Source organism: Vigna umbellata, chromosome 6, assembly GCF_029865625.1.
Source record: "Vigna umbellata cultivar VRB3 chromosome 6, Vumbellata_1.0, whole genome shotgun sequence".
In the NCBI taxonomy this organism is placed as follows: Eukaryota; Viridiplantae; Streptophyta; class Magnoliopsida; order Fabales; family Fabaceae; genus Vigna; species Vigna umbellata.
In genome coordinates this window covers 14,406,082-14,422,500 of record NC_142170.1, presented here as the reverse complement: position 1 = coordinate 14,422,500, position 16,419 = coordinate 14,406,082, and the positions used below count along the sequence as shown (strand labels likewise).

Here is a 16,419-nt window from a genome sequence, read left to right as displayed (position 1 = left end):
ACAAATCTAAATCATCATCATCATCATGATGTGGAGGTGAGATTCAAATCACTAACACACCGTTTGCAATATAGACATTGACGTAAATAACTTAAACCCATATAATTGCCTATTATTATTGGTTGCAACTGATTCTACGTTTATGCCACTAAAGACAAGCGGTCAATTAACCATAAAATTCCTGTCCTTATCAAATAATTTGTTACTTTACAATTAATACTTGCGTCATTCTTTTTGTCTAAGAAGTGAAATTTTAAGTTTAATTTAATTTTATTAAATAGACTTCCAACATTTATATATATATATATATATATATATATATATATGATATCATGTGTGAGATTACATGTAAGATTTTAATTTTTCATTTATGTGAGATAACACAAGTTATATAATTTAAAATAAAACTTAATTTTTATTTTATTAAAAATCTCAATAAAAAATATTATTAAGAAAGAAAAATTAAGATTAAAAAATAGTTTCAAATGTTTTTGGATATTGAACTACCAGTGACTCTTTAAAAACGATTTGTAATTCTCGTACTTAGTTTACCAATAACTATTCACCACTAAAACAAGTACATTTCTTGCTTCCTTTTAAGCCTTAAAGATTGAGTCTACTTCTCATTACTCTCATTGGAGAGTTTTTTCCATAAAATATACAGGTGTCTTTTCCATTACAACTAGTTGAATTATCCTTCATCACTTCTCACTAATCACCACAAATAAACATTTAATTATATTTCCAAACAAATATGTTTTAACATATTATCACACTCATACTAAATAACATTTACTCTACAATTTAAACTCATAAAAATATTATATCACACACAAACAAAAAAGCAAGAAAAAAAAAGAAAAAAGAAAAATAAAAAATGTAAATCTATCATCATTAAAATCTTAGATACTCTTAAAATATTTAGGTGATTCTTTTAATAACTATAGAATTATTAGATATATCTTTTTAATAAATTTGTTTAAGAAATAGTCCTAATGTATAATTTATTTATATTATAATAACTATTTTGTATATAAAAAAATATATTATAATAACCATTTTATATATGTCTAAATATTTTCTAATTATTATAATTTTGAAGTCATAACACCTTAAGAAAATGTTGTTTTCCTTCAAAATAAACTAGAGCTATAATTTGTTAGGAGAGTATAAAAGTGCTCATAACTTTTAAGGTGTATGGAAAAATATATATATTGAGGGAAAAGTTTGTAGATTTGAAAAGTAATATCATGAAGGAAAAACACTACATAGCTATCACCAAATCAATTTTGTTTTGACGACTCAAACGATACAAGGAGCTAGGGCCCTACATATTTCAGTCTTATATTTTTTGGAAGTGGTTATTTAAATAATATTAATTTATACTTTGTGAATTAATGTAAAAATTTGTTCTAATTGTAGAGAAAGTTAACAAATTCAAATTTTTCGTTTTTATGTTCTCACTCAACGTTTATCTTTGTACGTATACATTTTGCAGTAAACCATCAAATATGTCATTAGATATAATATCACAATTATAATATTACAAAATATAGTTAGAAGAAGTTGATGTATAAAAATAAGGAGATTTCAAAAGAAAGGTTTTGCACTATGATCCAAAAGCAGGTAAAGAATGCAGAAGATGCATCCAACACAACATTACAATTACCAAACGCCAAGGGCAAGTTTTAGATCGATACTACCACGTGCTCTCTTTCTACTAACTTTTCCGTTTATCATGTCTTTACTCTTTTATTTCTATCTCACAGATAACATCATAACAAACATTCCATAAATTAATATAATTATTCTTTTTTTTTTATTAAATTCTATCTAAAAAATGTATATTCCTCAAATAAAAAATTATATGTAAAATACGTCGACAGCAGGATTCGAACCTGCGCAGGCAAAGCCCAACAGATTTCGAGTCTGTCTCCTTAACCACTCGGACATATCGACGTTCTTGCTTAATTTGAAACAATAATTAAATGTTTCACATTTTATCAAGATCACTTCACTAGATTTACAAGCTTTATTGCTTGAATGGGATTGTAGCATATCGCTTTAACAAGTATGAATTCGAAATTCAGCCCGAGAGGCCCACTGGTGGTGTGTTAAAAGCCCAAGCCCATACAATAGAATAGCAACGGGCTAATTGTCGCAACGATCATAGAACCTTGGCCCATTTCTGATACTTCAAATTGGGCTTATAAATTTAGCTAGTCTTCATTTTGAAATTTAGTTATCTGGAAAGAGGAGATTTAAAATGGAAAAGGAAAAAAAAAATTGTATTTATCGTTAATTTATGAAGATTTAAATTAATAATAAGATACTTTAATTCGAATGAGTAACAAATAGATTGGGATTGTTTCTATGATTATTTAATGGTTGGGGATTATGACATTTTAAGCACGTTTTCATGCATCCCGTGATTTTACTTTTGTCTCTGTGTATGCTTAGGAACACGTCACACCTTTCATTCGCTAACTAAGCTATGGCTACAACTACATTACCATCTTTAATGCAATGATTAATTAGTTGATACAAATTTTCAACGTTTTAGAGATGGGGAGGATTTTTCTTTTCACACTTCTAATTTTCTCAACAATATATATAAGAATTATTTCATATAACTTTTAAATATATTATTGTAAAATTCAATAATGTTATTTTGCATATTAATGATTAAATACTACAACAAAAAATATTTACATTGCTTTAATTAATTATGGCAAACACAACAAATCATTTCATATTGAAATGAAATGCAATGTGCTTAGTTTATTTCATATTGAAAAGTAAATTTTGAGAATCCTAAATACTTAGTTAAGATGAACATTATGTTTGTTTTAAAAATACCATTTGTTGAAGAATATGTCATTTATAAACTAAAACCATAAAGAAAGAAAGAGGAGATAGATACGCATGTTGTTGGGATTGACAATTGGTCACTCGCAGTGTGAAAAAGATAATGCATTCACCAATTCTAAAATGCTCTCATCAACATCATTGCAACTTTTGAAAGTCTTTTCATATCGGAAAGATTCCAAACATATAACTTCCACTCAGAAATTAGGTTGTCACTGTAAATATATGGAATTCATCTCTGTCCTTACTCCTCAGAACCCTGTTCTTCATGTTTTTTTTTTCTTCTGAAGTGCGCTTGGTTGGTGTAGAGAAAGAGACTACTGATACAACCTGTGAAGTTTATCTCTTGTTCAAAAAGTGATCCATATATCTATCTGGGGCACACAACTAATGGTCAGATTCTTTGCACCAAAAGAAACGGATCAGACTCAAAAATATATACATAAAAAGCGATCCACAGATATGTAACAGTGAAAACTTGCTTGTTTTTGGTTATGCTGGCTTCGTTTTAATGTTTCTTAGAACTATGGTTAGAACCATCGACTCTGATATCGAGTTAAGTGTATCGGAACTATGGTTCATCGGAAAGATATAATATTAATAAAATATGAGTCTAATTATATAAGGGATTGACACTATTCTGTATAAAAACTTTAAGATAATGAATTAATAATGGATCTTTCACTTTACACAATGTTCTATGTTTTGATATGACAATGGTTGAGATCCCTAATCCAAAGCATTCAAAGTTGTCCGCTCCATTTTCTAGTGCGCTTTCTTTTCTCTTCTCCTTGTCCTAGCTGCGGGGAGGGTGTGTAACACTTCGACACTCAAATTAGTAACTTGGCTTAATCAACACAAGTACTCAGAATTAGTTACTTGACCCTCTGTTAAACATATATTGAAAATGAGTTTATCTGCTTTCATTATTCCATTAACTGTCAATCTGTTATTACTATTGATTATCCTTTAATTACCTTAACGGTTATTACTTGTCTGCCTGATTCAGATATTCATACAATACACTTTACTTTTCAATCTGTATCTTGTATCTTAGACTTACACTTAGATTTCTAATTAGATTAGCGTTTTCAAATCATGGATCCGAAAATTATTGAACAAATTTTCGTTAATAACGGGTTAAGTGAGATAAATACACGTACAAAAGTAGTATACATCGTGCACATCATTTAATGAAAAGATCTGAAAACATGAATGACATAGGTCGTTTTCATTTGTACATTGTTGAAGTTGCACGTTCTAGCTTTAGGCAATTCCCTTAGGACCCTCACGCTTGACACTGCAACGTGCGCTTGTTACATCACACAGAAATTGGTTTCGTGTCGGTTCTTCATGATCTGCCATCACCTCCAACAGTTACAACGTCACTGCAGCATTGTAATTTATATCATGCTTAAGAATTTAAAACCATGTCAGTAACTGCAGAAACAACGTAAGTCGCTGCTTGAAAACAAAGAATCAGTTGCTTACCTGTAATGAAATCCTAACTTATCAGAGCATGTTATTTATTTATTTATTTTTCCCTACTGATGCAGCAGCTAATTAAGGTATAGAAAAGTGAACTTTAACATTATAATTGTAACATATGATTAGACTAGACGATCATAAGAGTTCACGAATTTCTTATGACAGGGGCAGTTGACCGGACAGTCGGCATCCTAAATCCAAATAATTAAGGTTAAAGAGATTAAAATAAATCACGTTTAAGGATATTAGACTGAGATTGGGGTCGAGATTAATATCGCTAATCCCAAGTTCATGTTCAAAAATTATAAATATAAATAAAAAATAAAAGGTAGGTAGAGACAATTACTGTTATAGTCGTATTAGATAACCAGATGGTTCAATTACTGATTTTGGCATCGGAGTATCTTTAACAAGTACATTCTGGCCGAACTAGCGGACAAGAGACGCAAGAAACAAGACCGAACGACAAAGAAAAACAAATTGTGAAGATATTCAGTGACTCAGCCATATAACCGAAACAATAATAAAATTCATTCATTTATCGTGTAATTGGTTGAGTTGGGATTTTCAAACGGGTGGGCTTTAGCTGGTTGTAAACAATGCTGAACGTGCAAGTAATCACTTGTGCCTTTCATTCTCTGATGCAGAACAAACAATCACCTTTCCTTTTCATTTCTATCTTTTCTCATCATAAACTCAATCTTCTTTTGAAGCTCTCTTTCTCAACCTCCATATTGAGTATATATATATATATATATATATATATATGAATAAATAATTGCTGAAAATAAGTTTTGCATTAATTAAAAATAAAAAAAGGACACTATATAAAAAAAACTATAAAAGTTAGATAAACGATGATACAAATTATAAAAAAAAGGGACACTATATAAAAAATTTCATTAATGCTTATTGTCCAAGGTCTTCTCGATAGAGTACGATGATACAAATAAGTGATAAAAATGAAAAAGTTAGACACTAAAAAAAATTATAAACTTTTTCTTTTAAAGTTTTAAGTTGGAGATGATATTAATATTCTATGTGAGTCGATTGGGTTGATTTTATATCTCATTAATATTTATTCATTTAATTATATATCATTTGTTAAAGGACCCAATAACACTCGTATTTTTTACTATTTTTTTTTTCCATCTTTCCAACCATTTTTGTCATAGACAAAAGTCGAATGTTAGAAAAAAGACTTTTTTTTTCTCAGTGAATGATATCATAGCATGTTGCATAATTAGTATTGCTGAAAAAGAGTTTTGAAACATAATTAATGAAGTTCTCACTACTTATGGTGTTGCGACTAATTTGCGATAGCTAATCATAAAAGCAAATTGGCACATTTTACATATATATCTTTACTATTATTAATATATAAAATTACCAATCTAAAGTTTTGCAACCAGTCATTCTTATAGCATACAAATTGTTATCATGGCAATAAGTAACTTTTATCGACAATGAAAGTTATTACAATGTGTCTTTTGTCATCAACATAAATTGTTGTTATACCTTTATTTTTCATAATAATTAAAGTTGCAAGTCATCAACATGAATAATTTTTGTAGGTTTTTTTTTCTCAATCATGCTATTACAGTAGAGACTGATTAAGAAGTTTTCTTAGGGGAATTTTATCTTTACAAAATATTTTCAACGAAGCATTTGTGCTATTCATCTAGGAATTATATACACTCAAAGTGATTTCTATATCTGAAGTTCTTCATAAAGAAAAAATAATAATATACTTTTTTTGTTTACAATTAGTTTTCATCTATATTCTCACTAATTATAGGACGTGAATTTGTAGCAATAACACAATGAAATAGATCGATCGAATTAAAGAAATGAAATTAGATTTTAGTTGGTATATGTATAGCTGTAATCATAGCATGTTTGCTTTATATGTATCAAACCAATGGCCTACCATGGCACTGCTAGTGACTAGGACCTTACATATAATGCAACGTATGCCCAACATGTTTGGATATTTATTTTTTACAACTACAAGTTTAATTATTAAAACATGTAAACTTGTAATTCGAAAAATAAGTTTCATGTTTTTCTTGTTGGAGATCTAAGTGTAAGTCTAAGTTTCATATTGGATAGAAATGAGAAAGTAGAATAGTATATAAAGGTGAAAGACACATTAACTCATTGTCTTAAGATTTTTGATAGAGAATGATGTCAATCCCTTATGTGATTGAACTCATATCTCATTTGGTATTGTGTCTTCCAGGTAAACCTCTTTCTTGATAGACTTAATATTTACATGCATGTACTTATTAAATTATTAGATTACATATTATTCTTTTTACACAAAATAAAAAAAAAAACATAGGAAAAACAAAGTGCTAGACTGTAATTTAGAATAATCTATTTTTTTCACTTCACTCAAACTATGATATTTTAATTTAGAATAGTTTAGTTTGGTTTATTTGAGTATTAATGGCAGCTTAGTTTAATTTTATATATGTAATGTATAAATTTAAACTGTTAAAAAGATATATTAACGCACAAATATGTGATGAATTAATTGTTTTTCTGGCTACCTTAACGTGGTTTGTCATTAAAGTAACATGGAAGAAAAAATGATTTTGGAAGTTTTTAAATAGTCGGCTACCCAAATCCTTGACATATAAATAAATTAAGAAACAAAATAAAATTATGCCTTTTATACTTATTGCACATTTGAGAGTTAAGAAAACAAAGATAATAAATATATATTTAAATTATCTTTAAAATAACTTTTAAATAATATGAAATAATCGAGTATAATAAAATAAATCTTAATTAAGGTTTAAAAGAAAAGAAAATTCATTTTAATAATAATGTTTTCATTATTTCCAAGTTAAAATTTAGAACTTTCTTTTTGTTTTAATATTTTGATTTCAAATCCTTTGAAATAATATGAATAAATTTTCAAGTTTATTGAAAATATGAAAAATATATATTTAAATTGTGTTTGACCTATTACTTATTTTAATTTTAAAAAACTACAGAAAAAAATATGTATTTGAATTATTTTTAACTTTGACTCCTAATAAAACGATATAAAATTATTATACATGTTAGAATTTCTCAAAAAAAAAAAAATAGAATATATTATGTTAGACAGTACATAATGTATTATAGAAACATGTTTTAAATTTATGTGAATTGCCATGCTTGAGAAATATTAATTACAAGATGCGGGTATTTAAATTTGGATAAAGTGTAGTCAATTCAAGAATATGAATCTTATGAAAGTAACTGTGCATGTTTAGTTGTGCTACAACTCTATCAACAGTACACTGTGTTGTGTCTCTTTTAAGATATGCTCGTGCTCTTAAATTATTTTTAACAGACTTACATATATCTGGTGAGAATATTGACAATACAACACGTAAATTATTGTTTTATGGACCCCAATCCCAGGTAAGATTATCTTTAAAAGCTACATGAAAAGTTTGTGGTGAAAATGAATGCGTGAACTAAAATTGCCTGTTTATGTGCAGGAGCTATGACTTGGTCAAGAGGGTCCAAATGTATATTATTAGGTCAATGTCCAATTCCAATTATTGTAACTTGTTTCCTTCATCAAATACACCACAAATTAGTAAGCATGGAATTCAACTTTCCCGGTCTCAAAAATGACTTTCGTGTGCAACGACTTTTCTGCTGTCGGAAAATTTAACTTCGAAAAACAAGTCCATAATATACAAAAGTTCAATCCCTCCCATCACCAAAAGCTAAAGCACACAAAAACTAAAGCACAACAAAAAGTTAAAAGAAATCAAAGAAAAGATGGAACACAACAATTTACGGCATTCAAGTACTACTATCCTTTATCTTATCATAAAACTATAATAATATATATATTGCTTCGGCTGCTCAGTTCGATTCTGCTCGATCCATTATACTTTGATTATTTTGTGAACTAATCTAATTCAACTCATTTATTAATGAGTTAAAAAAATTTGAATTCAATCTAGTTTACCATAAATTGATAGATTAAACATGTTGGTTCACTAATTCATTTAATTATTATTTTTTTCAATTAAAAAAAAATCTAATTCAAATCTAAAATAAATTTCAGTTCAAAATGATTTTAAATTCCAAAGACAATTTAAAATAAAGAAAAAAATACAATACAATCCAAAATCATCTTAAACTTCAAACACAATAAAAAAAGAAGCCCAAAATGCAAAACAAATAGGTATTTAACATTGTTAATTTTATATCACTTATCCATTTATAATATTAGAATAATATACGATATTTTGTTCTCTTGAAACATCTTCTTTATTTTTATCTACAATATAATAAAAAAAATATTAGCTAATAATATTGAAACACAAAGTATAATTAAGTGGACTTATAAATTAACCCGACTCATCATGAATTTAACTCAAGTTGACCGGACTTAAAATTGGTTCATATCGAAATTTCAAGATCCGAACTCATGGTAGTCATGTTGGCTCATCTCAATTTAACATAACTATACATATATTATATAAATTTACTTTTATAACCTAGGGGGATAAAATACTAGTTAAGAAAAACCATGCTAAAAACAAATTCAAGATAAATATGATTTAATTAACAAATTAAGTTTTTTTTTTACCCCAATGGATGCATAAATGATTTTTTTAAACGGGAAGTATCGTTTTATTTGTAAAAGAAACAAATTAGTGAGGCATTTTACGAGTTAAACTAAATATTAGTTTAACAAAAGATGAAAGGAAATGGTAGTAGTGAGAAGAAAGAGAATCCCTTTTGAGTGAAAGGGAGTTGCATTCGCTTATCTTATAAGGTAAAGACAAGTTTTTACAACTTTTGTTCACTGTGCCAATAGTTCGCAACAAACACCTCCCATTAATTTCTCACTTTTAGAAAAATAAACACTTTTGTTAAAATAGATGTAAAAAGCTTATGCAATAAGTTTAAAGATCATATGATAATTTCTTAATAGTTGGGTTACAATGACATATTTTATTAAAGGAAGACATTGATGTTATTTATTAAAGGATAAAATTGTTTAATTAGAAAATTAAAATAAAAAGTTTTACAAAGGTACATGTCATTCATACAATATTAGATGAAAGGAATTTCAATCATAGTTGATGTTTTTTGAAATTATTGATAAAGTATGTTTTTAAAGACATGTTTATTTATGAGGATAGATAAATATTACTAAAGCAATATTACATTGTGAGAATATTTTCATTAGTACATATAATATTAAATTTTGGATTGTGGAAAATTATTCATTTAATGAATGAGTAATTAAAAAGAGGCAGAAAAGAAGTAGTTATAGTATATCCGTTGAGGTAGTTGTTTAATTAAAGCAGTGATGTCCTAAGAAGCTTTAAACAAGGCGTGGGGAGCATATGGGACACGACACCATGGTCCATGCATCATCATCATCATAATTTAAAGTGATTAATCTGTTATTCTCATCATTATCAATCTATACCCCAAATCCATCATTTCACCAAAACACACAAAAAAACCTCTTTCAATATTTCTAAACTGCTGTTTTATATTGGAACCCAGCAAGCAACTATGGCCAGAATTATTACGACAAGACTAACGCTTTTTTCATACCTTCTTTTGTAAATTCTTATGTTGATATCATTCCTTCTGGGAAATCAAATTTATAATTAAACACACTCAAACTATTTATAAGTTTAATCACTTTTCTGGCGAGTGCATGTAACATGTTTAAGATGATATGATATATTATAGGATAATGATACTTTAACAACATTTTTTTATAACATTTTAACATCATTTACATGTCATTCTATGATTGGACCATGTTAGTGTTTATGATTATTATTATTGATTGTGGAATAATTTTGGATCAATCACAGAATGACACGTAGATGATGTTAAAATATTGTCAAAAAAATGTTGTCAAAGTATCATTATCCTATATTATATATCTTATTTTTATTCAAATTATCTAACGTATCATCAGTAAAATTAGTCTATTAAAAAATAAATTGATTAATTATAAATTATTATAGTTAATTTTAATGTTAATGAATTTAGAAGTAAAATGTGATTATATACTATTAGACTATGATTAGGTTAATATTAATTATTTTTTTTTAAAATTTATAAATACACGTTTGAAATAAATAGATAATTTTGTATTGTATTATTATTTTTTAGTTTTTAACTTAAAATTAAAAACTGATTTATATAATAAAATTTACACTCAATTATATAATTTGATCTTAAATTTTGAAATAGAAATTCATTTAACATGACACAGGAAAGACACGTACAAACTACCAAAAATTCGTTATAAACTCAGAAGTGGGGCATAACCTATGTCTGTGCAATGTACCAAGTCTTCAATTCAATTAACTTAAGGAGGAAACTAATAATTCATGCAAATAAATTTATATAATACCTCTTTCCTTCTGCTTTTCCAACGCACTTTTCTTTACACAAACAACTTCTTAGGTTTTCTAAAATTAATACTTCTTGCTTTTTTAGTTTACAAATTCTTCAATGATGCCTGTGCTACTTTTTTAGGCTATCAGTTTATGAAAAAATATTGTTCTATATGAAATTGTTATAAATAACGTAGACTTTTCTAACTAAATAAAAAACTACATCGTGAAATAAAGATAAATTTATTAATTTACATAATAATTAGTTTAAAATATATAACAATTAAACATATTATTTTATGTAAGTATACTAGTAATCTTAGAAATGTAACTTCCAGTGATCTTTGGACTGAATGAGAAAGTAATTTGATTTGAGAAATTGGGTGAGAGTTCACTTTTGGTCAAACCTAGGTAGGAAGACTAATGATTTAGGGTCAGTTTGTTAGCAGTTATGCTCCAGCTAGTGGTCACAGAAAATTAAATAAAGAGAGAGAAAAATAAAACTGAGATATATGGTTTAATTTAAGAAAAAAATATTTTTTATCGTAATATTATTTTATTTTTCTACAATAATAAAAAGAAGTTATCATCTCTCGAATACTCTTATGACTGATTTGGTAAGCTAAAATTATGAAAAATAGAAGTAATTCAGAAATTAAGGAAGTGAGTGTATATATTATTAGAAGTTAGAAGAAGAAGGAATGAAGTGAGGCAGACATGAGAGAGAGAGGAAGACAGACAAGACATTAATTTAATTTATGAAATGATATGATATGATAAAGCTTTTACTCTGTCAAAAAACAAAAAGAAAAAGAAAGTGAAGGGCAAAGCCAACAACTGAACCCCGTTTTGTCTCCCAACAACCCTATAGTGAGACCTACACCGTTGGATCTCATCTTTCCACTTGAGGATCTTTACAATTATTACAGTACGATACGGGCGTGGATGAATATGCACCGCCACTGTTCCTCTTTAACCTCACATACCTTCAACCTTATAATAATTAATAATTCCACTTTTCTTTCTTTATTTCCCTCTCCTCACTCACTGTAAAAGGTTGCCGGCGAACACTTCCACCTGTCGCTCCAAATCCTTATACTAATCAAAATCAAACATAAATAATAAAAATAATAAAAATACGGTTTTTTTTTTCTTTCTCTTTTTATTCTGGCACTGGAGAGAAAAAAGTTTACCAGAGAAAGAGCAGGGAAGGTTCTTTTCTGCATCAACAAAACCAGCTCCTGCCACTTGCTGTCGATATCACACCATAACTGCTGTTCTTCGAGCTCTGCTTTGCATAACCTCTGTTGTTTCCTATTGTAGAGTATATACCTTATACTATAATACTCCACCCACGTAAACCTCTTCTGCATATTTGGGATACTATCATCTTCTGTTTTTGATGTCTAGAGCATTGGAACAGGACTACATAGGGTTGGCAGAGAAACCGTCAATGGACGGAGGCTCTGACAAACTATCTTCTTCTTCTTCGTCATCTTCTGTGGATGGTAAAACCTCATCACTGAACTTGAAGGAGACAGAACTGAGGCTTGGTCTCCCCGGTTGCAAGTCACCAGAGAGAAAATCTGGTCCTGGACTCTGTCTTTTTGGCAGAGAGTTGCAGAACAAGCATAATGTTTGTTCAGTCGCAACTCCTTTGAAGGCTGGGGCTAAGAGGGGATTCTCTGATGCTATTGACGCTTCTTCTGGGAAAAGGGGTTCTTCTGTCACCGATGGATCTCAAGGAGCTGCTTTGTTCTCTCCCAGAGGGGGCATTGTTGGGAAGCCTCTTATTGCTTTAGACACTCAAACTAATACCTCGCATGCTAACACCTCTATCAAAGAGGTTGGTGCAGTTCCTCAATCTGCCAAACCGGTTCAGGAGAAGAATGACCGGGTTGCTGCAACAGATGGTCATGCCAGTGCTTCTGATGCAAAGTATGTTTGTTTGCATCCTTCTTGTGTCTTTTTATTATTTTTTTGTTTCCTAATCCACATGTTTGCTTTTTGCTTAAAAGAGTTTGAGTTACATGTCTTGGTTTTGTTGAAAGATATAGCAATTCATGAAACTGGAATTGTCTGTTCAATAACTTTATTTTACCTTCTTATAGAGGATTTGAACTGGCACGCATGAAGGAGATGTTAGCCTTCTGAAATTTGGTATTAAATCTGTTAGACTCACTCATACCTATGATGAAAAATATATTAAACTTTCTCTCTGCCAAACGTGGTTTTAAAGCTTGTGTAAACTAACTGTGTGATTAGAAGTTTTCATATTTTAGATCCCTGATTTTCAGTCAGATGTTGTTTGTAATGCAAAAACGTGAAGTGGGTGATGAATTTTTTCATTTATGGGGAAGTTTTCGTTGGTGCTAATGAAAATGAACACTCTGGAACAGGGCACAAGTTGTGGGGTGGCCCCCAATTCGATCTTTCCGAAAGAACACGATGGCATCTAATCTGGCAAAAAACAGTGATGAAGGCGAGGGAAAATCTGGTTTTGGTTGTCTCTATGTAAAAGTCAGTATGGATGGTGCTCCTTATCTTAGAAAGGTTGATCTCAAAACCTATAACAACTACATGGAACTTTCTTCAGCTCTTGAGAAGATGTTCAGCTGCTTTACCATTGGTACTATCTCCACCTTCTTAAAATTCTCTCCTCAGCTACTTATTTTAATTTTTAACAGACCATTTTTTATCATATATGTAAAATTGATTCCTTGCCCTTTTTTTGTAACTAATTAATTAACACTAAAATTTGTATGCTAAACCTAAAAATTGGAATTTTAACATCTGTGTAGTTTTACTAGGAAAGAAAGAGCCTAAGCTGCTTGTTTAGCCATAATATTTCCCTTTTGAAATTCTGCATAACCACTTTGCACCCTAACAGTTTCTTATTCACATACTTAGGTCAATGCAATTCTCCTGGATTTCCTGGGAAAGATGGACTAAGTGAGAGCTCTCTGAGGGATCTTCTTCATGGATCTGAATATGTTCTTACATATGAAGATAAAGATGGAGACTGGATGCTTGTGGGTGATGTTCCTTGGGAGTAAGCTATTTCTCCTCTTGCCATGATTATAATTTTTATAACCATGTTTCGGTATAAAAGTGTTTTTTTTTCAGTGATGATAGTAGAATGGTGGAACTCGTTAAAATTCTCCTTTGTTAATGCAGGATGTTCACTGATTCATGTCGGAGACTAAGGATCATGAAAGGCTCTGAAGCAATTGGGCTAGGTATGTCTTTTTTCTGTTTTAAAGCATGCATTTACATGTGCAGTAATTTCCAGTTTGAAGTTTAAATTCTCTTGGATGAATTCCTGCATATTTGTTACAATAAAATTGCCTATAATATGTTCTCAATCGTCTTCATTGCAGCTCCAAGAGCCATGGAGAAATCTAGAAGCCAAAACTAGTGCAGAAAAAACCCGTTATACCAAAGCGGGCTATTCACTGAAGCATATAAAAACATACAAAGGATTTCGGGTGTATGGTTCTGTTCAAAATCAAAAGCATATGTTTTTCAGTGTCTCAGTTTTTGTTCATTAATAGTCTGACAAGTTTTATCAGTAGAATTCAACTGGACACATCCAGAAAATATATACACATATTTTGTTTGTGCATCTTTGGATTCTAGTTGCTGTATAAAAGAATTGTTTGTTGTGTTCTTCATTCCCTATATCTATTCTGAATTTTCTTCATGTATTGGCCTTAATTATACATACTAAACATTTGTATTTCGATATTAAAGTGGTAATAAACATATCTATCTCTTTGGCTGATAATGTTAGTAAGGATGTTATACTATGCCCCGACATCGTTATAAGACGAGCCCTCGCCTGGTTCATCAATCTTTTAGAAACTAAGAACACCTCTGCCTGTTACTGCTACGTTGTCATAAATTCTTTATTACACCAATGTTGGGCTTTGGCTTGTAATTTCTTGCAACTTTAATCAAAAAGTTAGAAATTTCATTGTCATACACATGTAAATATTTTTATGTCATTAGTTAATATTTTTTTTGTTTCCATATGAAGTCTGATAATCTCGTTCTGTAGTTAAAATAATAATTACTAGTACATATGATGATTTGTCGCTATTTTGTACAATTTTGTTTTGAAGAGGTGTTTTAGTGGTTAAGGGAGGATATATATAAATTATCCTTGAACTGAAACTTGTATATGTTATAATTTTTAGTGTGAGTCTAAGTTTTATATTGGATAAAAATGAGAAAGGAGAGTATATAACGTTAAAGACTCGTTAATTTATTGTTTTAAGGTTTTGGACAGAGAGTTTCTTATTTGATTGGATTTAAATCTCGATAAAAGATAAGAATAACATTGTCTTTCTCGTTTCTAAAATCAACGTTAATGTTGAAGAGAAAATTGAAAAATCTTCAAGCTCTGAGGGATTTAAAAGCAAAATTTTGAAAGCTAAAAAGGATTTGCTAATTAGTTACGAAGAATGCTTCAAAAAAATCATAAATCAAAGTCAAGTTGCCTTATTTAGTGAAGAGTTATATTTAACATCACTCAACCTTGATAAATATGTGACTGATAGAAAATTAGGAGATGATTAGCCTTCTTATGTAACTTTCTCTTTCTTTTATACTGATTTTATTGTTTCATTAATGAAAAAAATCTTAAATTTAACAAATATGTTTATTTTTGTGTCCAACTTGATTTAATTCAAGCATAGTAATGAGCATTGTTAGTAAAATATGAGAACTTGTCATATAACAAATTTAATATATAGAATATGAGAACATGGTCCGTAACAAAATTTAATACATACATTTTTTATAAGAGATTCTATCATTTGAGAAGGCTTGATGAGAAATCAGGTTTAGAAGTATTTGCTATTTTTATTATAAATGGTTTGATTTGTCCTCCAAATTCAATACATATGATTTAATCTTTACTATAGTTAATTATTTAAGCCTTTTAATATAGTTAAGTATTATGATTAATTTGAAAAAATAATTATTTATTTTTTTAATATAGTTCAATGTTATAATGTAATTTTTTTAAATTTATTGCTTATGTTTTTTATTATAGTTTAATACTATGATTAAAAGTTTTACATTGATTAAAGATAAAATTAATTTATAGAATATAAGTGATACAAACTTTATTTTAAAACCTGATTTTATAGAATTAACTTAAGTTTAAAGTTTACTTATCACATAATATCTCACGTACCAGACAAAATTAATATAATTCTATTATTTTATGACTCGTGTAATCATATTTTTTTTATGGACTTTTATTCATCTTTCATTTTTTATTTAGGAAATATAAAAGAGAGTATCCCACAAGTGTGTGACTAAGATAGCTCAACATGAGGTATACTAGAAAGAAAAGTTACCCTAAAAGTTTATTTACAAATATTTAAAGTTCACTTAAACTTAAATTCTTAATAAGTATCACATGATATCTTACATGGGATAATGAAATAATTCTAATTATTATTTAGGTTGAAGAAAATATTGGGTTTCTCACTATCAAATTAATGAGCACCATTTTATGATGAATGTGTATAATATATATATATATATAGGTTTGCTAACGTGTGTACGCCTGTTTTTCAGTTGGTACATTTTAGCAATGTGTATCGGGTTTTAGTAGACAATAATATTCTTATATATCATGGATTCTAAGTTTTAAGGT

The 16,419-nt window shown here is 28.8% G+C and overlaps 1 protein-coding gene and 1 non-coding gene across 2 annotated transcripts; one reads left to right on the top strand and one right to left on the bottom strand.

Annotated features, from left to right (window-relative positions):
- Nucleotides 1–1,877: 1,877 nt before the first annotated feature.
- TRNAS-CGA (transfer RNA serine (anticodon CGA)) lies at nt 1,878–1,959 on the bottom strand. Its single transcript has one exon. It is a non-coding gene; the product is annotated as a tRNA-Ser (tRNA).
- Nucleotides 1,960–11,791: 9,832 nt separating this feature from the next.
- LOC124822524 (auxin-responsive protein IAA27-like) lies at nt 11,792–14,422 on the top strand. The gene is made up of 5 exons (XM_047294536.2): nt 11,792–12,686; nt 13,148–13,377; nt 13,659–13,800; nt 13,926–13,987; nt 14,129–14,422. Exons 1-5 carry the CDS (start codon nt 12,151–12,153, stop codon nt 14,164–14,166), a joined length of 1,008 nt encoding a protein of 335 aa, XP_047150492.1. The 5' UTR covers nt 11,792–12,150; the 3' UTR covers nt 14,167–14,422.
- Nucleotides 14,423–16,419: the final 1,997 nt, after the last annotated feature.